The sequence below is a fragment of the Pseudophryne corroboree genome, chromosome 4 (assembly GCF_028390025.1).
Source record: "Pseudophryne corroboree isolate aPseCor3 chromosome 4, aPseCor3.hap2, whole genome shotgun sequence".
Lineage (NCBI taxonomy): Eukaryota > Metazoa > Chordata > Amphibia > Anura > Myobatrachidae > Pseudophryne > Pseudophryne corroboree.
The window spans coordinates 295,265,741-295,289,355 of NC_086447.1; the positions used below are offsets into that span (position 1 = coordinate 295,265,741).

At 47.7% G+C, this 23,615-nt stretch overlaps 1 protein-coding gene across 7 annotated transcripts in view; it reads right to left on the reverse strand.

The window, feature by feature from the left end:
- PHC3 (polyhomeotic homolog 3) overlaps positions 1-23,615 on the reverse strand; it is a 364,349-nt gene that overhangs the window by 38,942 nt on the left and 301,792 nt on the right. For all 7 annotated transcript variants that reach the window (XM_063916218.1, XM_063916215.1, XM_063916214.1 and 4 more), the window contains one exon: positions 19,328-19,442. In XM_063916218.1, the coding sequence (XP_063772288.1) occupies positions 19,328-19,442 (115 nt within the window). The remainder of the gene's footprint in view (positions 1-19,327; positions 19,443-23,615) is intronic.

Consider the following 23,615-nt stretch of genomic DNA (forward strand, 5'->3'; position numbering starts at 1 on the left):
ATTTGTAAAAGGGCGGGGGGGGGGGGGGGGGGGGGGGCATCTCCTGAAACTCCAGTTTGTACCCTAGGACACTATGTCTAAGGCCCAAGGATCCAGGGCCGATTTAAACCAGACCTGACTGAAGATTCAGAGACGGCCCCCCACTGGCACGGACTCCCGTAGGGGAGCCCCAGCGTCATGCGGTGGACTTGGTAGAGGCGGAGGAGGACTTTTGTTCCTGGGCGCCAGACACAGCAGGCAACCTTTTTCCCCTTCCTCTACCCTTTGAAGCGAGGAAGAACGAACCCCTTCCTTTTTTGTACTTATTAGGCCGAAAGGACTGCATCTGATAATGGGGTGCCTTTTTCTGTTGTGCGGGAACATAAGGAAGAAAAGATGACTTACCCGCAGTAGCGGTAGACACCAGGTCAGCAAGACCGTCACCAAACAAGACACTACCTTTAAAAGGGAGAGCTTCCATAGCTTTCTCTGAGTCGGCACCAGCATTCCATTGATGAATCCACAGCGCCCTCCTGGCCGAGACCGCCATGGCATTGGCCTTTGATCCCAAGAGACCAATATCCCTCGCTGCATCCTTCAGGTAATCTGCAGCGTCCTTGATATAGCCAAGAGTCAAAAGAATGTTATCCTTATCAAGGGTATCCATATCAGAAGCTAAATTATCAGCCCACTTAGCAATAGCACTACTCACTCACGCCGACGCCTCAACATATTTACCCAATCAGCAGTCGGCTATGCCGACAGAGTCATTCCCAAATCTTTCTCCGCGCCCCCAGTAACTTCCTCCAGGGAGGAACACTCAGCCTCAGACATGTCGACACGCAGTACCGACACACCCACACTCACACCGGCCAAAAGGGGACAGACCCACAGGGAAGCCTGTAGAGAGAACACAGAGGGAGTATGCCAGCTCACATCCCAGCGCCCATCTACTACTAAAGAGATAATATATGATGGCTGCGCTGTAATTATATATACATATAGAGCACCAAATTGCTTGTGCCCTCCCCCGTTTTGCTCCCCAGTACTTGTAAGGAGAGTGGAGGTCCGGGCCAGCGTCTCTGCAGCGGCTGTGAAGAGATAAAATGGCGCAGGTGAGCTGTGCGGGTAAGCCACGCCCCTTCCCGGCGCGCTGTAGTCCCGCTTAACTTTTAAATTTGTTATACTGGCGGGGGTATCGTATACGGTGCCCGGGCACCGAATATGCCTCTTTTGCCAGTGAAATGACCCTCAGTAACTTGCTGCCTAGGGCGCTCCCCCCCCAGCGCCCTGCGCCCTGTGAGTGCCGTTGGTGTGTGGGAGCATGGAGCGCAGCGCGACCGCTGCGCTGTACCTCCGTTACTGAAATCTTCTGCCGTCACTGAAGTCTTCTGTTCTTCTAATACTCACCCGGCTTCTTACTTCTGGCTTCTGTGAGGGGAGTGATGGAGCGGCTCCGGGAACAAGCAGCTAGGTGCACCAAGTGATCGAACCCTCTGGAGCTAATGGTGTCCAGTAGCCTAAGAAGCAGAGAACTCAGAAGAAGTAGGTCTGACTTCTCTCCCCTCAGTCCCACGAAGCAGGGAGCCTGTAACCAGAAAGTCTCACTAAAAATAAAAAAGCCTAACATAAAGTCTTTCCAGAGAAACTCAGTAGAGCTCCCCTAGTGTGTGTCCAGTCACTCCTGGGCACAGAATCTAACTGAGGTCTGGAGGAGGGAGGAGCCAGTTCACACCCAGTCAAAGTCTTTTAGTGTGCCCATGTCTCCTGCGGATCCCGTCTATACCCCATGGTCCTTTTGAAGTCCCCAGCATCCTCTAGGACGTAAGAGAAATAGCATTTAATTCTTTGGACGCAGGGAAGGTTAGCGAGGCTTTCTTATTGTCAGTGAAGTAAGCCTCCTCAATCTGCTCAGGTGTTGTATCAGAAATATTCAACACATCCCTGATAGCCTCTATCATCAACTGCACCCCTTTAGCAAGAGATGCGGCCCCCCTGAGCACATCCCCATCACAGTCTGCCATGTCAGAATCGGTATCCGTGTCATCTTGCATAATCTGGGCAAGAGCACGTTTGTGGGAACCTATAGAGGGGGGCCCTGAGGTAACAGAACCGGACCAAACTGCCATAGAGTTCTGTAAAACCTGAGTTGCAGATTCATTCTGTGCAACCCTAGTAGAAATCTGAGAAATCATAGATTTGATAGAGGATAACCATTCAGGCTCCCTTGCTGGTATCTGCGCAAAAACAGTGCAATCCTGATTACATGGAATGAGATCATCCTGAGAGGACAATAACCTCTGCAGCATATGACACAGAGTCCCTGGACATAGCTAAATGGAGACAGACACACACACACACACACACACACACACACACACACACACACACACACACACACACACACACACACACACACACACACACACACACACACACACACACAGCTAGACAGAGTTTCACCCCCAAGAATGGCAAGAGAGAAACAGAGATTGGAGCCAACCCACACACACCGCTTTCAAGGTATAGGGAGACCTCAACCAGCGCTGACTGTGCACCTTAATAGGTTACACAGTCTTTACACAGCCCCCCCCCCTTCTACAAACCCCTGGTACCATAAGAGATAGCTGGACTTGATCTGGAGGGACTTCTGCAGGCAGGAAAATGCCGCTGAACGCTGCTGGGTCCGCTCTGAGGAGAAGCTCCGCCCCCTTAATGGCGCTGTCTTCCCGCTCTTCAGGAGATTATACTGGCCTGAGGATTCATGCTGGCAGCAATCCTGGGACCCTGACAGGCTTTAGAGGTCAGTGAAGGCGCTGGCTCAGGGCGCCCCTCACAGCGCCGCACTATGTACTGCTGAGCCCCAGAGCGCAGTTAGTACTGCACTCCATATCCTGTTGCTGCCATCTTCACACTGGCTCCCAGCTTGCTAGGGGGGCCGGTGACTGACTCGCCACTGATCTTCTGGCTCTGTAAGGGGGTGGCGGCATGCTGCCGGGGTGAGCGATCCCCTATGGCGGGGAATGTTCGATCCACTCAGGAGCTCAGTGTCCTGTCAGCGGAGATAGTGGCTCAGACCCCGCAGGGTGGACACTACTCCCCCCCTTAGTCCCACGAGGCAGGGAAGCTGTTGCCAGCAGCCTCCCTGTAAAATAAAAAAACTCTAAAATAAACTTTTTCCAGAGAAGCTCTGTAGAGCTCCCCTAGCTGTGACCGTAGAAGGGGCATAGAGGGAGGAGCCAGCCCACAATCTAAAACTCTTAAAGTGCCAATGGCTCCTAGTGGACCCGTCTATACCCCCTATGGTACTAATGTGGACCCCAGCATTCTCTAGGACGTAAGAGAAATGACATTTATTAAACACCCCTTTCTGAAATACTTATATAAACTGCTTTATATTAAAGATGTGCGGGTTTAACCAGATTTCAAAATGACATCTTTTTGGATGTCGGGCGTCACTTTTTTTGGGTAATAAGAAAAATCCGGATAAATCCAAACTTACGCTAATTTTGGGGTTAAGAACTGAATACAATTCGAACCCGCACATCTCTACTTTATATATAGAGACAAATGAAGGAGAGGCAATATACTGTATAGGGATAGAGTTACAATACAGTATCTAAATGTTAGGAACAGCAATCTGTCCAATAAGAAACCATAGTTTCAATTTACAATAAGAAATGCTGACCATCTGAAAAAATACAAAGTATATTCCACAGCAGTGTTATACAATTATGTGGTCAATTCCAATAAGATAATAATATCGACATGCACACATGTAGCTTAAGTCAGTGGCCAGTATTGGCCTGTAGCTGGAGGCAGTCTTAGTGTAATTGGCTGCAGTTGTCATTGCTATTGTGTTCTGGTAGTTATAGCTCAGCTATAGTTACATAGCCTCAGGCTCCTACTGCTCTGTTACATACAGACAATTACAGAGAACACATCTGGTCACACATAAAGTGCAACCAGAATAGTGTAATTTAAGGTTCATATAGGATAGATTTAATTTTGACTTTGAGAAAAAACTGACTAGCAAAAACGGGATGGTAATGGAACCACTCGTAAGCTGGGTACACATTAGACGATGTGCAAAGAACACGACGGTTGTCCCGACTTCCCTTGAACTCCCTGCAAATGATATAGTGCATACACACGGTGCAATCTTACAAACGACCAAACGATAAATCATGCGTTGTTCAGTAGTTTGGTCGTTACCAATGTATTAGGCATATATGTAGATATCTGGGAATCTGCACAATCACTAATCTGATCCACTCCCATCCAAAGCAAAAATGATATGTAGCTGACTTAGGGGTCTATTCATGAAGCAGTGAAAAGAGTGGAGAAGTGAGCCAGTGGAGAAGTTGCCCATGGCAACCAATCAGCATTGAACTAACATTTATCAAGGGCATTCTATAAAATAAGTAGCAGCTGATTGGTTGCCATGGGCACTTCTCTACTGGCTCACTTCTCCACACTTTTCACTGCTTCACGAATAGATCTCTGTATCATCACAAGGGAAATCCAATTATTTCTAATAAAAAATTCCATGAAAATAGGGTAAAAAATTGGATTTTAATTACCTATCGGTAAATCCTTTTCTCGTAGTCCATAGGGGATACTGGGAATACATTTACTACCATGGGGTATAGCCGGGTCCACTAGGAGCCTTGGGCACTTTAAGAATTTGATAGTGTGCGCTGGCTCCTCCCTCTATGCCCCTCCTACCAGACAGTCTAGGAAACTGTGCCCGAGGAGACGGACATACTTTGAGAGAAGGATAGATAAGAAAAGTGGTAAGATTACGAACCAGCACACACAGAACAAGAGGAAAGCCATGCTAACCAAACTTGAAACCAGGAACAGCAACAGCTGAACCAACCAGAATACTTAACTAAGTAACAGTGCAGGAAGAACGAAGCACCGGGCGGGCGCCCAGTATTCCTTACGGACTACGAGAAAAGGATTTACCGGTAGGTAATTAAAATCCTATTTTCTCTTACATCCTTGGGGATACTGGGAATCCATTTAGTACCATGGGGAAGTACCAAAGCTCCCAAACCGAGTGGGAGAGTGCTGAGGGTCCTGCAGAACTGACTGAACAAACTGAAGGTCCTCAGAGGCCAAAGTATCGAACTTGTAAAACTTTGCAAACGTGTTCGAACCTGACCAAGTAGCTGCTCAGCAGAGCTGTAAAGCCGAGACACCCCGGGCAGCCGCCCAAGAAGAACCCACCGACCTAGTAGAGTGGGCCTGTACAGATTTTGGAACTGGCAATCCTGCCGTGGAATAAGCATGTTGAATAGTGAGCCTGATCCAGAGTGCAATGGACTGCTTTGAAGCAGGACACCCAATTTTATTGGGATTATATAGAACGAACATCGAGTCGGATTTCCTGTGACAAGCTGTTCTCTTTACATACACCTTCAAAGCCCTCACAACATCCAAAGACTTTGAAGTAGCAGAGGTATCCGTAAGCACCGGAACCACAATAGGTTGGTTGATGTGAAACACGGACACCACCTTAGGAAGAAATTGCTGATGAGTTCTGAGTTCAGCTCTGTCCTCGTGGAAAATGAAGTAGAGACTCTTGTGAGACAATGCCCCTAGCTCCGACACACGTCTTGCTGAAGCCAAGGCCAACAGTGTGACGGTCTTCCACGTAAGGTACTTTAGGTCAACCTCGTGTAACAGTTCAAACCAGTCCGAGTGGATGAACTGCAGCACCAAATTGAGATCCCAAGGTGCCGTGGGAAGCACAAAGGGAGGCTGGATGTGCAGAACACCTTTCAAGAAAGTCTGAACCTCAGGGAGAGAAGCCAATTGTTTCTGAAAGTAAATAGACAATGCCGAATTCTGGACTTTAATGGAGCCTAGGCGTAGGCCCACATCCACTCCCGACTGCGGAAAAAGCAGGAGATGTCCCAGATGAAATTCCACCACAGAATATTGTCTGCTCTCACACCAAGAGACATACTTCTTCCATATACGGTGGTAATGTATAGACATAACCCCCTTCCTGTCTTGGATCATAGTCGCGATGACCTTGTCAGGAATCCCTCTCCTGGCTAGAATCAGCGGTTCAACTTCCATGCAGTTAAACGTAGCTGTGGTAAGTCTTGATAGATGAACGTGCCCTGTTGCAGAAGATCCTCGAGAAGAGGTAGAGGCCACGGATGTTCGATCAGCATCTTGAGAAGATCCGCGTACCAGGCCACTCCGGAGCAATGAGGATTGCTTGAACCCTTTCCCTTTTTATTCTCTTTAAAATTCTCTTTAAAATTCTTGGGATCAGAGGAAGTGGAGGAAACACGTACACCAGCTGGTAGACCCACGGAGTTGTTAGAGCGTCTACCGCCACTGCTTGTGGGTCTCTCGACCTGGAACAAAACCGCATGAGCTTCTTGTTGAGTCGAGAGGCCATCATGTCGATCTGTGGATATCCCCACCGACGTGTCAACCACAAGGCACACCTCCGGGTGGAGGCCCCACTCCCCCGGGTGCAGGTCGTGTCTGCTGAGGAAGTCTGCTTCACAGTTGTCTACTCCCGGAATGAAGACCGCCGACAATGCCACAGCATGTTTTTCCGCACAGAGAAGAATTCTTGACACCTCTGACATTGCTGCTCTGCTTTCGTTCCCCCCTGTCGGTTTATGTATGTTACCGCCGTTACATTGTCCGACTGGACTTGAATGGCCTGATTCCAAAGTAGAGATGAGGCCTGCAGAAGGGCGTTGTAGATTGCCCTGAGTTCCAAGATGTTTATTGGAAGAATGACTTCCCAACTTGACCATCTTCCTTAAAACTTGCTCCCCAACCTCTGAGGCTTGCGTCTGTATCCCGAACCTCCGACCCTCGACGAGGTGAGAAGTCTGTAGCCACCACAGAAGGAAGATTCTAGCTCTTGGCAACAGACAGATCCTCTGGTGCATGTGAAGATGCGATCCGGACCATTTGTCCAACAGATCCCGCTGGAAGGGCCTCACATGAAACCTTCCATACTGAGGCGCCTCGTAAGAGGCCACCATTTTCCCCAGAAGGCGAATGCACAGATGCACTGAGATCCGGGTTGGCTTCAGGACAGCCCGAACCATCGACTGGATTACCATAGCCTTCTCCAAGGGAAGGAACACTCTCTGAGACTCTGTGTCCAGTATCATTCCCAGGAAAGGAAGCCTCTGCATCGGTTCCAGGTGAGATTTTGGTAAGTTCAGAATCCACCCGTGATCCAGATGTAGTCTGGTTGAGAGGCCAATGCTGTCCAACAACCGCTCCCTGGACGGTGCCTTTATCAGAAGATCGTCCAGGTACGGAATTATGTTCACTCCCTGTTTGCGGAGTAGAAACATAATTTCTGCCATCACTTTGGTGAACACTCCCGGTGCAGTGGAGAGACCAAATGGCAGGGCCTGGAACTGGTAGTGACAGTCCTGCAGTGCAAACCGTAACTAAGCCTGATGAGGCGGCCAGATCGGAATGTGAAGGAACGCATCGTTGATATCCAGAGACACTAGGAATTCCCCCTCCTCCAGACCAGAGATCACCGTTCTCAGAGACTCCATCTTGAATTTGAATACTCGTAAGTACGGGTTCAACGACTTGAGGTTCAAAATCGGTCTTACCGAGCCATTCGGTTTCGGTACTACAAACAAGTTGGAATAATACCCCTTGTTTTGCAGATGAGGTGGAACTGGAACAATGACCTGAGTCTGTACCAGTTTTTGAATGGCATCCTGTAAGGTTATACTTGCGTCTTGAGAAACTGGTAAGCCTGATTTGAAGAATCTGTGAGGTGGGAGCTCCTAAAACTCCAGTCTGTAGCCCTGGGAAATAAGATCTATGACCCAGGGATCCTGGCACGAACCTGTCGAGATGTGACTGAAAATTTTTAGTCGGGCTCCCACCAGCCAGTATTCCAGGCATCGTGGTCCACCGTCATGCTGAAGGCTTGAGGAAGCAGAGCTGGAGCTCTGTTTCTGAGAACCGTCAGTTGCTGGTTTGCGTTGTTTACCTCTAGCTCCTCTGGTGGCTGTAGAAGAACCTCTAGTTTTGCCCTTAAACTTGGCCGTCCGAAAGGACTGTAGATTAGGTCCTGAGTAGGCCTTCCTGGCTGGGGGAGCTGCAGAATGAAGATATGTGGACTTACCCGCAGTAGCTTTGGAGATCCATTTGTCTAGTTCATCTCCAAATAAGGCCTCTCCTGTGAAGGGTAGGCCTTCCACGCCTTTCCTGGAGTCCGCGTCAGCAGTCCACTGGCGTAGCCATAAGTCTTTGCGTGGTGACACTGCCATAGCAGTGGTGCGTTCATTAAGCAATCCTATTTCTTTTATGGATTTAAGAAGCATAAAGTTTGCAAAGTCCTGTATATGTAGCAGGAGTAAAATAATCTCCCCCTGAGGCAAGGTATCTAACCCCTCAAGTAGGTTACTTGACCACTTGGCGATGGCTTTAGTAATCCACCCACATGCTATAGTGGGTCTCTGGGCCACTCCAGCAGCTGTATACAAGGATTCGAGTGTAGTCTCAATTCTATGATCAGCCATGTCTTTTAGGGAGGCTGCACCCGGGACAGGCAATAACATTTTCCATGACAGCCTGGATACTGATGCATCCACTATCGGTGGATTTTCCCATTTTTTCCTATCCTCAGGAGGAAAAGGAAAAGATGATAGCAACCTTTTAGGGATTTGAAATTTCCTCTCAGGATTAACCCACGGTTTTTCAAACAGGATATTTAGTTCCTTTGACACAGGAAAAGTGGCTGAGGATTTCTTTTTTATATTAAAATAAGATTCCTTAGTCTCCTCTGTCACCTTATCAGGGATATGCAGAACTTCTCTGATAGCCTCTATGAGAGTCTCTATTCCCTGTGACAGAGTAGCCTCCCCCACCTCTGAGTCCACCTGCCCCTCCTCCATGTCTGACCCTTCATCATCAGAGTCAGACTGCAGGATATGGGCCAAAGTACGTTTTTACGAACAAATGGTAGGGGACTGAAAAGCTGGTTTGGGTACTGAGTCTCTTTTCATAAACTCAGTCATCGATTGTCTTAAGTATTGCATCTCCTTCTCATTGCGGGACAATTTAGTAGAAATATTGGAAATAATTCCCTTAATGGAGTCCAGCCAAGCTGGCTCTGCCCCGCTAGCCTGGGAAGGTACACTGCACTGAATACACAGTAGTCAACCCCCTGGAGAAGAGGAACACTGTGCCTTACATGAAACACACTCTTTGTCTGACATACTGTTACGGTGACAGCACACACACACAGGAACAGGTTAAATGCACAATTAACCCAGAAGGAGCCCTTTCAGAGAGACACAGAGATAGTATGGAGCCAGCACACGGTGCCCTTACTGCTAATGCCAAGCTTAGCCGGGTCGCATACTAAGTACCTAGATTAGGGACTCAGTACACTAATAATGGCTCCTCCCCTGCTATCACCCCCTGGTACCGCTGAGGTAATCTGGAGTGTCTCCGAAGGAGTTGCGCATCCCTGTCAGTCAGCGTCTGTGTCCACTGCAGAGGGAAAATGGCGCTGGTGAGCTGCTGGATCTGCTCATAGTGAAGCCCCGCCCCTTCAATGGCACGTGGTCTTCCCACTCTTTTTTTATACTGGCTGAGGTAATTTTGTGCCTAAAATGGAGTTAGCCCCCTTTTAAGTCTGTAATGCCAGTCTGGGTACTGTGTACACATATAGTGTACTGAGTCTCAGTTCGCCCCCTCAGAAGCTGTGCGTCTGCACTGTGTAATGAGTTTGGAGACCCAGCCGTGCGTCTCCGTACCCACATGCCGCCATAATGGCTGGCGCCCCGCTAAACGGGACGCCGGCTTAGTACTCACCATTCTTCTTTCTTCTGGCTCTGTTAGGGGTGGCGGCATGCTGCGGGAATGTACGCTCGCCGTGGTGGGGCTTGCAAATAGTTCCCTCAGGAGCTAGTGTCCTGTAAGCGGGTAATGGGACCATTAACCCTTCAAGAGGTTGGGCCGTTTCCCCCCCTCCCCCCTAAGTCCTACGAAGCAGGTGGGCTGGTGCCATCCAGTCCTACCTGAAAATAACAAACAGATATAATAAATGCAGAAAACTCTTCAGGAGCATCTAGCTGCGTGACCGGCTCCTCCGGTCACATTTTCTAAACTGAGTCTGGTAGGAGGGGCATAGAGGGAGGAGCCAATGCACACTATCAAATTCTTAAAGTGCCCAAGGCTCCTAGTGGACCCGTCTATACCCCATGGTACTAAATGGATGCCCAGTATCCCCAAGGACGTAAGAGAAAAACACAGTTCTTATTCTCACGGCACCTCTTTCAGCCAGATACATAACAAAAGGACTACATACTTGCGCGCAGCAAAGCCAAATCCTGATGATAAAATCAAAATACCTCAGTTCAGCCTCTCAGTGCGCTTAGGTGGACTTTTGCTCACCGGACCCCTGTGTATATCCTAAGTGCAGCTGGATAACCAATTCAGACCTGGTCACTGTCCTGCAATCAGATAGGGGAGTGAAAATTCGCCCCGTGCAAGTGTGCGAAACTGCGAATGCATGTGTACGCTGTGTTAAATTCCCCTCAGTTAGCGGACAGCTGTAAAACCGTGCGCATCACACTCGCCATCGAATGTTTTTCCCATTCTGTGCAGTGTGTGCAGTCTGTGTGTAGCTCAATACTTACACCTCCAGTGCGAAGAAATCAGGCTGATCGGGGCCGGAGCTGACATCACACACCCTCCCTGAAAACGCTTGGGAACAGCTGCGTTTTTCCAGACACTCCCAGAAAATGGTCAGTTACGACCCACAAACGTCCTCTTCCTATCAATCACCTTGTGAACGCCCGTGCAATCGAAATTTTTGCACCATCCTGTCACTTTTTGGCAACGCGAGTGCGCATTGCAGTGTATGCACAGTCATCCGATAATCGGCCGCTGTGCGATTTCGCACAACAGCAATCAGGTCTGAATCGGGCCCAAAGATGTTTCCTCTGCGGTAGCCAGAAACCACAATGCAGTATATGGCGACCAACAGGGCCATGGCAGAATGTGGCAAGGTATAGATGGTCAATTAGTGATATTGCAATCCCATGGAGCAATTTAGACCACCCAATGTAGCTGTAGTGGAGTGGTCTAAATTGCTCCATGGGATTGCTATATCAATAATACTGCACTGCTAAACACTGCTAGGTACCTGGGAAGGATTCCCGGGTGACTGGACCCGGGCGGACCCTTTTCCACTGACCTAAATCCAGAGTTGCTGCACATTCATGTATTCATGTGCAATAACCCAGGACTTTCAGGTCAGTGAAAAAGGAGTATTAGTTGCTAGAACCCAGGGCCGGTTCTAACCCTTGTGGCGCATCGGACAAAAATAATGGCGTGGCTTAATAAAGGGGCGTGATCAGTTATACCCCCAGTAGAGTTGTGCCCCCAGTAGAGTTGTGCCCCCAGTAAAGTTGTGCCGCTTACAAAAAAATAAAATAAAATAAAAATAAATAAATTAATACCCACCATCCCCGCTCCTGATTCCCGACCGCTGCTGTACTTCGTCTTCGTCCACCGGCACCGCTCCTCTGATCTATGGGAGAGACGTCATGACGTCTCTCCCATAGCACAACACAGACACTAGAGGTCAATTATGACCCCTAGTGTCTATGTACCGGTCCCACAATGCCGTGCGGTGCGCGATGACGTCATTGCGCACATCACAGCAGTGACAGCACAGCACCGGAGGGCACCACAAGTAGCGGATCTTGCCACGGTGGCGCCGGTATCCTATTAGCTGCGGTAAACTACAGTGGCTAATTTGTCTTGCCGGGGGGCTATCTAATTAGCCCCTATAAACCGTCACGAGACGCAGCTTATCTGGGATTTTGTTTCACCTGCCTCAGGCATATGAAACCAAAGCCCCGGAAACAGCCATGTTTTTATCCGAAAACGTGGCTGTTTCTAACGAAAACACACAGGTTTCACTGAACCTGTGTGTTTTCAGGGGAAAACACATTTTTTTTATGGGCGATCCAATTGGATAGCCTGAAAAAAAAAATTGGTGAAACATCGGGAAAAACTGCGAACAAGTGATGTTTTTTGCACCTGATGTTTTACTGTGGCTAATACGATACCGCCCATACTGTAGATGTTGATCGATTTAAATCGATCTTTATAAAATTTTCCCTATGTCTCCAATCAAAATGCTGACACTGATGTTGACTTGGTTAAAATGTCAACATACGAAATATCGACATTTCAATTAAGTTTAGGGATAGCGTAAGGCAGCGGTTCCGAAACTTTGTTGAATCACGGCACACTGGAGTATCAGTATGTTTTATTCAACCCACCCCTAGGATAAAAAGTTTTTATTGATAAAATTTGGGGAAAAATAATAGGATTTTAATTACCTACCGGTAAATCCTTTTCTCGTAGTCCGTAGAGGATGCTGGGGTCCACAATAGTACCATGGGTATAGACGGGTCCACTAGGAGCCACTGGCACTTTAAGAGTTTGAGAGTGTGGGCTGGCTCCTCCCTCTATGCCCCTCCTACCAGACTCAGTCTAGAAACTGTGCCCGAGGAGACAGACAACTTCGAGAGAAGGATTTTACACAGATAGTGGCGAGATTCACACCAGCTCACACACAAGGCAAACCAAGCTAAGTAGCTTGAAACATCAGCAACGGCTGAACAATATTACTTACCAAGTAACAAAACAGTACTTAACCAAGAACTAAGCAGTACTGAACTAAGTAACCACTGCAGGATCACGAAGAGCTGGACGGGCGCCCAGCATCCTCTATGGACTACGAGAAAAGGATTTACCGGTAGGTAATTAAAATCCTATTTTCTCTTACATCCTAGAGGATGCTGGGGTCCACTTAAGTACCATGGGGATGTACCAAAGATCCCAGAATGGGAGGGAGAGCGCGGAGGCTCCCGCAGAACTCATTAACCAAACTTCAGGTCCTCAGAGGACAAAGTATCGAACTTGAGAATCTTTGCAAACGTGTTCGACCCAGACCAAGTAGCCACTCGGCAAAGCTGTAAAGCCGAGACACCCCGGGCAGCCGCCCAGGAAGAACCCACCTTACGAGTAGAGTGGGCCTTAACAGACTTAGGACAAGGCAAGCCTGCCGTAGAATTTGCATGCTGAACAGTGAACCTGATCCAGCGAGGGATCGTCTGCTTAGAAGCAGGACACCCACGTTTTCTTGGGATCATACAGGACAAACAGAGAGTCCGATTTTCTGTGATGAGCAGTCCTCCTCACATACATTTTCAGAGCCCTTACAACATCCAAGGACTTTGATGAAATTGAGGAGTCAGTAGCAACTGGCACCACAATAGGTTGGTTGATATGAAATGCCGACACAACCTTCGGAAGAAACTGCTGACGTGTCCGGATCTCAGCTCTATCTTCATGGAAGATCAAGTAGGGGCTCTTACAAGACAAAGCCCCCAGCTCCGACACACATCTAGCAGAAGCTAAGGCCAACAAAGTGACTGCCTTCCACGTGAGAAATTTGACCTCAACCTCCGGTAGAGGCTCGAACCAATCCGATTGGAGGAACTGTAACTCCACGTTAAGATCCCAGGGTGCCGTAGGCGGCACAAAGGGAGACTGGATGTGCAGAACCCCTTACAGAAAAGTCTGAACTTCAGGGAGGGAAGCCAACTGTTTCAGGAAGAAAATGGATAGGGCCGAAATCTGGACCTTTACGGATCCCAACCTCAGGCCCCTATCCACACCTGCTTGCAGGAAAAGGAGAAATCGTCCCAGTTGAAACTTCATCGTAGGAAACTTCTTGGACTCACACCAAGATACATATTTTTTCAAAATATGACGGTAATGTTTAGACGTTACTCCATTCCTAGCGTTTATCAGGGTAGGAATAACCTTGTTCGGAATGCCATTCCGAACTAATATCTGGCGTTCAAACTCCATGGTGTCAAACGTAGCCATAGTAAGTCTTGATAAGCGAACGGCCCCTGCTGCAGCAGGTCTTCCCAAAGAGGGAGAGGCTCGGCTCTTCCAGCAGTAGATCCAGAAGAACCGCGTACCAAGCCCTTCTTGGCCAGTCTGGAACAATGAGGATTGCCTGAACTCTTTTTCTCCTTATGAGTTTTAGAACTCTTGGAATGAGTGGAAGTGGAGGAAACACGTACACCGACTGGAACACCCATGGAGTCACTAGGGCGTCCACCGCCACGGCTTGTAGGTCCCTCGACCTGGAACAATACCACTGAAGCTTCTTGTTGAAATGAGAGGCCATCATGTCTATTTGAGGTACACCCCAAAGATCTGTTACCTCCGTGAACACCTCCAGATGGAGTGCCCACTCTCTTGGATGGAGATCGTGTCTGCTGAGTAAGTCCGCTTCCCAGTTGTCTACTCCCGGAAATGAAGATTGCTGACATCGCCAACGCGTGTTTTTCTGCCCAGAGGATGATTCTTGTTACCTCTGACATTGCAGCTCTGCTCTTCGTTCTGCCCTGTCGGTTTATTTAAGCCACCCTTGTTACATTGTCCGACTGCACCTGAATGGCTCGATCTCGCAGAAGATGGGCCGTTTGGAGAAGACCGTTGTACTCTGCTTTTAGTTCCAGAAGGTTTATGGAAGGCTGGATTCCAGGCTTGAGGTAGTTGTAGCCACCAGAGGAGTGAAATCCTGGCTTTCGGCGACAGAAGTATTCTCTGGCGCCTGTGTAGATGAGATCCCGACCACTTGTCCAGGAGAGCCATTTGGAAGGGCCGATTATGAAACCTTCCGTACTGTAGCGCCTCTAAAGTGGCCACCATCTTCCCCAGAAGGTGAATGCACTGATGAACCGAAACCAGGACATCCCGGATCATTGTTTGTATCACCAATGCTTTCCCCACTGGGAGAAACACCCTCTGCACTTCCATGTCGAGGATCATTCCCAGAAAAGACAACCTCCTGGTCGGCTCCAAATGTGATTTTGGAAGGTTCAGGATCCAACCGTGTTCCCTGAGATGAGTCGTGAGAACAATGGACTGCAACAACTTCTCCCTGGATGATGCTTTTATCAGCAGATCGTCCAGAATTGGGATTATGTTCACCCCTTGTCTGCGGAGGAGCTCCATCATCTCCGCCATCACCTTGGTGAACACCCTCGGTGCTGTGGAGAGGCCGAATGGCACTGCCTGAAATTGATAGTGACTGTCCAACAGTGCAAAATCTGAGATAAGCCTGGTGTGTCAGCCAAAACGGGATGTGGAGGTACGCATCCTTGATATCCAGGGATACCAGAAATTCTCTCTCCTCCAGACCTGAAATCACTGCTCTGAGAGACTCCATTTTGAATTTGAACACCCTCAGGTAAGGGTTCAACGATTTCAAATTCAAAATTGGTCTGACCGAACCATCCGGTTTCGGTACCACTAAAAGGTTTGAATAATAACCCTTGTTTCGCATATGAGGTGGAACTGGAACAATGACCTGTGACTTTTCCAATTTTAGGATGGCTTTCTGTAGGATAGCCCTGTCTGTCAGCAAAGCTTGCAAGCCTGATTTGAAGAATCGGTGAGGCGGGAGTTCTTGAAACTCCTGTCTGTACCCCTGGGACACAATATCCTGTACCCAGTGATCCAGGCCGGAAGACACCCAGACATGTCTGAAACGTCTGAGACTCGCACCCACCAGCCCGTCCTCCAGGCTTTGAGGTCCACCGTCATGCTGAGGATTTTGAGGAACCAGAAGCAGGTCTCTGGTCCTGGAAACCTGCGGGTGCAGGCTTTTTGGATTTTGCCCGACCACCTCTAAAGAAAGTGGTAGGAAGCTTGGACATTTTTACCTTAGCGGTCCGAAAGGACTGCGGCACATCCGAAGAAAATGGATTCTTCGTAGAAAGTGTAGCAGAGGGAAGGAAAGGTGACTTACCCGCGGTTGCCATGGAAATCCAGGTATCCAACGCTTCCCCAAATAGAGCCTGACCTGTGTAGGGTAGCTTCTCCACACTTCTCCTGGATTCCGCATCTGCAGACCATTGGCATAGCCAGAGTCCCCTTCGGGCTGAGACCGATATGGAAGATATCCGTGCAGTCAGCGTCCCCAGGTCCTTCATGGATTCCACCATGAACCCCGCAGAATCCTATATGTTACGTAAAAACAATTCAATGTCACTTCTATCCATTGTATCCAAATCCTCTAGTAATGTGCCTGACCACTTTACTATCAATTTAGAAATCCATGCACAGGTAATAGTGGGTCTTAACGCCACTCCTGAAGCAGTGTATACGGATTTGAGCGTAGTGTCAATTTTACGATCAGCCGGTTCTTTTAACGCGGTAGATCCTGGGACAGGTAAAATCACCTTTTTAGACAAGACAAGTAAATTTTACCAAAAGGGTCTAGGGCGCTTGAGCCAAATGATCTTGCTGACCGGAGATGGTACTGTTAAATATAGTAAATAAAAATAAAAAATAAAAACAAACAAACATAGCGTGATACTGTTACACTAAGTGTGAAAAATGTTAGTATGGTGGTGTAGCCAGACTCGTACCCCAAAATGGTTAGACTTCGCTTTAAGAAGGTAATGAGGCCACTGTTATATAGGGTCCCTTCCACCTTGTTCCAAATTCTCCCGAGGGTTCCAATTCTCCCAGATACTCTCACAATGGATATATGTGGAAAATGAAGCTCAAAATAGTGTGATACCATTAATTAAATATAAAGAAATATATGAATGCCAAATGGACTCTCACCATCAATTAGATGTTAAAGACACCAATAATGACCCCTTTGATGTAGACACAGGTCTCTGTTATGATAGAACTCCTTCTCCTTGTTCCTTATTCTCCTGAAAGTCAGGATCCTCCCCAATTTATTCACAATGGATATATGTGAAAAGAAGGCTCCATATAGTGTAAAACCATTTATTAAAAAATTATTAAAAACACACACATGGGCAGAAAATGGACTCTCACCATCCGATAGATGTTAAATGGACAAGAAAGCTACTGTTACCTTGACAAAGATAACAGTAGGTTATCGAAACGCGTTGGTGGAGGTCCTGGGCGGTGATTGGAACTACTTACCTGCATGTTTGGTGACGATTTCTGGGGACGCCTGGCTTTCTTGTCCATTCAACATCTATCGGATGGTGAGAGTCCACTTTCTGCCCATGTGTGCGTTTTTAATCATTTTTTAATGGAGTTTCTATATTGTTTGGGATACACCTTTTTAGACAGTCTGGAGACAGATGCGTCCACAATGGGTGGGTTAAACCATTTTTTCCTATCTTCCTCAGGGAAGGGAAAAGCAACCAGAACCCACTTTGGCATCTGGAATTTTTTCTCCAGGTGTTTCCAGGATTTTTCAAATATAGCGTTTAATTCTTTAGACGAAGGGAAGGTTAGCAAGGCTTTCTTATTGTCAGTGAAGTAAGCCTCCTTAACCTGCTCAGGTGTGGTGTCATTAATATTTAACACATCTCTAATGGCCTCAATCATGAGCTGCACCCCCTTAGCAAGGTATGCCGCCCCCCTCAGCACCTCCCCATCACCATCTGCAGTATCAGAATCGGTATCCGTGTCATCTTGCATGATTTGGGCAAGTGCACATTTATGTGGGAGCATGCTAGGAGATTTTGCAGGAATAGGGACAGAGCCTGACCAAACTGGCATAGAGTTCTTCAACACCTGAGTTTCAGTCTCAGTAATAGCTTCAACAATGGGGAAACATCTTCTGCAGCATATGATACAGAGTCCCTAGACATGGCTATGTGAAATAGTACACACACACACACACACACACACACACACACACACACACACACACACGGAAATGTCAGACACAGTTTCCCTCCCGCAAGTATGCCACAGAGAGACACAGAGCTTGGAGCCAACCCACACACAGCGCTTTTTAAGGTAGAACTAATAACACTACCAGCGCAGTCTGTGTCCCTTAATAGGCTACACAGACTTTACACAGCCCCCCCCCCCCCCTCCTTACAACCCCCTGGTACCGTACAAGGCAGCTGAAGTTGATCTGGAGGGACATCTCCCTGTCAGCGCTTCTGCAGGCATGAAAATGGCGCTGAACGCTGTTGGGTCCGCTCTGAGGAGAAGCTCCGCCCACTTTCATGGCGCTGTCTTCCCGCTCTTCAGGAGATTATACTGGCCAGAGGAATTGTGCTGGCAGCGATCTTGGCACCCTGACAGTCTTGCTGGACAGTGTAGGGTGTAGGCGGTGGCTCAGGGTGCCCCTCACAGCGCCACACCATGTAACGCTGAGCCCCGGAGCGCAGTTAATACTGCGCTCCCTACCCTGTTGCCGCAATCTTCACAGCGGCTCCCCGCTTGCCAGGGGGGCTGGTAACTAACTCGCCACTGATCTTCTGGCTCTATAAGGGGGTGCCGGCATGCTGCTGGGGTGAGCGATCCCCTGTGGCGGCGAACATTCGACCCCCTCAGGAGCTCAGTGTCCTCTCAGCGGAGATAGTGGCTCAGACCCCGCAGGGTGGACAATACTCCGCCCCTTAGTCCCTCGAAGCAGGGAGGCTGTTGCCAGCAGCCTCCCTGTAAAATAATAAACTCTAAGAAAAAAATTTACTTGAGAAACTCTGTAGAGCTCCCCTAGCTGTGACCGGCTCCTCCAGGCACATTTTCTAAACTGAGTTTGTTAGGAGGGGCATAGAGGGAGGAGCCAGCCCACACTCTCAAACTCTTAAAGTACCAATGGCTCCTGGTGGACCCATCTATACCCATGGTACTAATGTGGACCCCAGCATCCTCTAGGACGTAAGAGAAATAAAATTAAGTAAACTGTGCCTACTTATTATCTTTAGGTTCAGTTATGTGGTGAGGGACAGGATTCACTTCTGTTTGTCCACATAATTAATGATTGGCAGCCAATAGCACTGGTTTTGCTTATCACATTGGCCATAAATAATTAGCTTTGTCCCTGGACCACCAACTCTAGGCACCCCTGCAAGAGCCTCGCGGTACCCCAGGGTGCTTAGGCACACAGTTTGAGAACCATTGGTGTAAGGGTTAGCATTAGAATTACACAAAATAGATATTGTCAACATTTTAACAAGTTGACATTACATCAGTGTAGACATGATGAATATGTCACTACATTAAATGGTGACATTACAACCATGTCTTCATCCTCATGTCGACCTAATGAACGTCAATATATTATACCACATGCACTTGAATAAGTACTTCATTTCTGTGGTTTTAGCAATTGAGTTCGATAGGACTCTTATTGTAAAAGGAAATAGAATTGTAACTGATGATATTACACAATTAAACAACTTAATTTCCCAACAGACCCATCTTTTATGAGTAATCCTGGCCAGAGTACAAAATACAAGTGGAGATAAGCAATATAAATTACCGTTTTGCACATGACAGAGAACAGAATCTCTTCGACCTCTGGAACTTGTTTGGATATCCTGCCTTCCCACAAAACTCACACTCCAACAACTCATATTCCAGCTCATCAAGACCTTCTGCAGAAGAGAATAAATATCATTATTTATGTTTTCACTGAAAAACAGTATTGTATTATTTTAAACTGAAAGGAAAGGGAGATGTAGTGATGTAACCAGTGCCGCGCTAACTCTACTATGCAGGGGAGATGTAGTGATGTAACCAGTGCAGCGCTAACTCTACCATGCAGGGGAGATGTAGTGATGTAATCAGTGCAGTGCTAACTCTAATATGCAGGGGAGATGTAGTGATGTAACCAGTGCCGCGCTAACTCTACTATGCAGGGGAGATGTAGTGATGTAACCAGTGCAGTGCTAACTCTACTATGCAGGGGAGATGTAGTGATGTAACCAGTGCAGCGCTAACTCTACCATGCAGGGGAGATGTAGTGATGTAATCAGTGCAGTGCTAACTCTAATATGCAGGGGAGATGTAGTGATGTAACCAGTGCCGCGCTAACTCTACTATGCAGGGGAGATGTAGTGATGTAACCAGTGCAGTGCTAACTCTAATATGCAGGGGAGATGTAGTGATGTAACCAGTGCAGCGCTAACTCTACTATGCAGGGGAGATAGAGTGATGTAATCAGTGCGGCGCTAACTCTACTATGCAGGGGAGATGTAGTGATGTAACCAGTGCAGCGCTAACTCTACTATGCAGGGGAGATGTAGTGATGTAATCAGTGCAGCGCTAACTCTACTATGCAGGGGAGATGAAGTGATGTAATCAGTGCGGCGCTAACTCTACTATGCAGGAGAGATGTAGTGATGTAACCAGTGCGGCGCTAACTCTACTATGCAGGGGAGATGTAGTGATGTAATAAGTGCGGTGCTAACTCTACTATGCAGGGGAGATGTAGTGATGTAACCAGTGCAGCGCTAACTCTACTATGCAGGGGAGATGTAGTGATTTAACCAGTGCAGTGCTAACTCTAATATGCAGGGGAGATGTAGTGATGTAACCAGTGCCGCGCTAACTCTACGATGCAGGGGAGATGTAGTGATGTAACCAGTGCAGCGCTAACTCTAATATGCAGGGGAGATGTAATGATGTAACCAGTGCAGCGCTAACTCTACTATGCAGGGGAGATATAGTGATGTAACCATTGCAGCGCTAACTCTACTATGCAGGAGAGATGTAGTGATGTAACCAGTGCGGCGCTAACTCTACTATGCAGGGGAGATGTAGTGATGTAACCAGTGCAGTGCTAACTCTAATATGCAGGGGAGATGTAGTGATGTAGCCAGTGCAGCGCTAACTCTACTATGCAGGGGAGATGTAGTGATGTAGCCGGTGCAGTGCTAACTCTACTATACAGGGGAGATGTAGTGATGTAGCCGGTGCGGTGCTAACTCTACTATGCAGGGAAGATGTAGTGATGTCACCAGTGCAGCGCTAACGCTACTATGCATTGGAGATGCAGTGATGTAACCAGTGCAGCGCTAACTCTAATATGCAGGGGAGATGTAATGATGTAACCAGTGCAGCGCTAACTCTAATATGCAGTGGAGATATAGTGATGTAACCATTGCGGCGCTAAGTCTACTATGCAGGAGAGATGTAGTGATGTAATCAGTGCGGCGCTAACTCTACTATGCAGGGGGAGATGTAGTGATGTAACCAGTGCAGCGCTAACTCTACTATGCAGGGGAGATGTAGTGATGTAATCAGTGCGGCGCTAACTCTACTATGCAGGGGGAGATGTAGTGATGTAACCAGTGCAGCGCTAACTCTACTATGCAGGGGAGATGTAGTGATGTAAATAGTGCAGCGCTAACTCTACTATGCAGGGGAGATGTAGTGATGTAATCAGTGCGGCGCTAACTGTACTATGCAGGGGACATGTAGTGATGTAACCAGTGCAGTGCCAAGTCTACTATGCAGTGGAGATGTAGGTGTGTAACCAATGTGGCGCTAACTCTACTATGCAGGGGAGATGTAGTGATGTAACCAGTGCGGCGCTAACTCTACTATGCAGGGGAGATGTAGTGATGTAACCAGTGCAGTGCTAACTCTAATATGCAGGGTAGATGTAGTAATGTAACCAGTGCGGCGCTAACTCTACTATGCAGGGGAGATGTAGTGATGTAACCAGTGCGGTGCTAACTCTACTATGCAGGGAAGATGTAGTGATATAGCCGTTGCGGCGCTAACTCTACTATGCAGGGAAGATGTAGTGATGTAACCAGTGCCGCGCTAATTCTACTATGCACGGGAGATGTAGTGATGTAACCAGTGCGGCACTAACTCTACTATGCAGGTGAGATGTAGTGATCTAGCCGGTGCAGCGCTAACTCTACTATGCAGGGGAGATGTAGTGATGTAGCCGGTGCAGTGCTAACTCTACTATGCAGGGGAGATGTAGTGATGTAGCCGGTGCGGTGCTAACTCTACTATGCAGGGAAGATGTAGTGATGTAACCAGTGCGGCGCTAACTCTACTATGCAGGGAAGATGTAGTGATGTAACCAGTGCAGCGCTAACGCTACTATGCAGAGGAGATGTAGTGATGTAACCAGTGCAGCGCTAACTCTAATATGCAGGGGAGATGTAATGATTTAACCAGTGCAGCGCTAACTCTACTATGCAGGGGAGATATAGTGATGTAACCATTGCGGCGCTAACTGTACTATGCAGGGGAGATGTAGTGATGTAACCAGTGCGGCGCTAACTGTACTATGCAGGGGAGATGTAGTGATGTAATCAGTGCGGCGCTAACTCTACTATGCAGGGGAGATGTAGTGATGTAACCAGTGCAGCGCTAACTCTACTATGCAGGGGAGATGTAGTGATGTAAGTCAGTGCACTGCGTCAGTGCACTGCGATCTCTACTATGCAGGGGAGATATAGTGATGTAACCATTGCGGCGCTAACTCTACTATGCAGGAGAGATGTAGTGATGTAAACAGTGCGGCGCTAACTCTACTATGCAGGGAAGATGTAGTGATGTAATCAGTGCAGCGCTAACTCTACTATGCAGGGGAGATGTAGTGATGTAACCAGTGCAGCGCTAACTCTATTATGCAGGGGAGATGTAGTGATGTAAACAGTGCAGCGCTAACTCTACTATGCAGGGGAGATGTAGTGATGTAACCAGTGCGGCGCTAACTCTACTATGTAGGGAAGATGTAGTGATGTAGCCAGTGCGGCGCTAACTCTACTATGCACGGGAGATGTACTGATGTAACCAGTGCAATGCAAACTCCACTATGCAAGGGAGATGTAGTTATTTAGCCAGTGCAGTGCTATCTCTGGACAACTCTGTTAATGTCCTTGAGTGGCCCAGCCAGAGCCCAACCTTGAATCCGATTGAACATCTCAGGAGAGATCTGAAAATGGCTGTGCACCAACGCTTCCCACCCAACCTGATGTAGCTTGAAAGGTACTGCAAAGAGGAATGGGCGAAACCGGCCAAAGATAGGTGTGCCAAGCTTGTGGCATGCTGCCAAAGGTGCATCAACAAAGTATTGAGCAAAGGCTGTGAATACTTATGTACATGTGATTTCTTAGTTTTTTTTTTAGTTATAATAAATTTGCAAAAATCTCAAAAAAAAACTTTTTTCATGTTGTCATTATGGTGTATTCTGTGTAGAATTCTGAGGGAAAAAAATAATTTATTACATTTTGGAATAAGGCTGTAACATAACAAAATGTGGAAAAAATGAAGCGCTGTGAATACTTTCCGGATGCACTGTGCAAAAGAGATGTAGTGATGCAGTCATTGCAGCGTCAACTCCACTGTGATCTAGTCAGTGCACTGCGATCTCTACAACGTAAGGAAGTTGTTGTGATGTTGCCTGTGCAGTGCTAACTCTACTATGCAGGGGAGATGTAGTCATGAAGTCAGTGCAGCGCAAACTCCGTTACGCAGGTAAGATTTATTTATTACTTGTAACCAGTTTCTTATATAGCGCAGCATATTCCGTTGCGTAAGATGTAGTGATATTGGTCGTCATTTCGAGTTGATCGCTAGCTGCATTCGTTCGCTGTGCTGCGATGAGGCAAAAAAACGGCACTTCTGCGCATGCGTATGCGGCGCAATGCGCACGCGCGACGTACTATTACAACGAACAATGTAGTTTCACACAGGGTCTAGCAAAGCTTTTCAGTCGCACTGCTGGCCGCAGAGTGATTGACATGAAGTGGGCGTTTCTGGGTGTCAACTGACCATTTTCAGGGTGTGTTCAAAAAAAT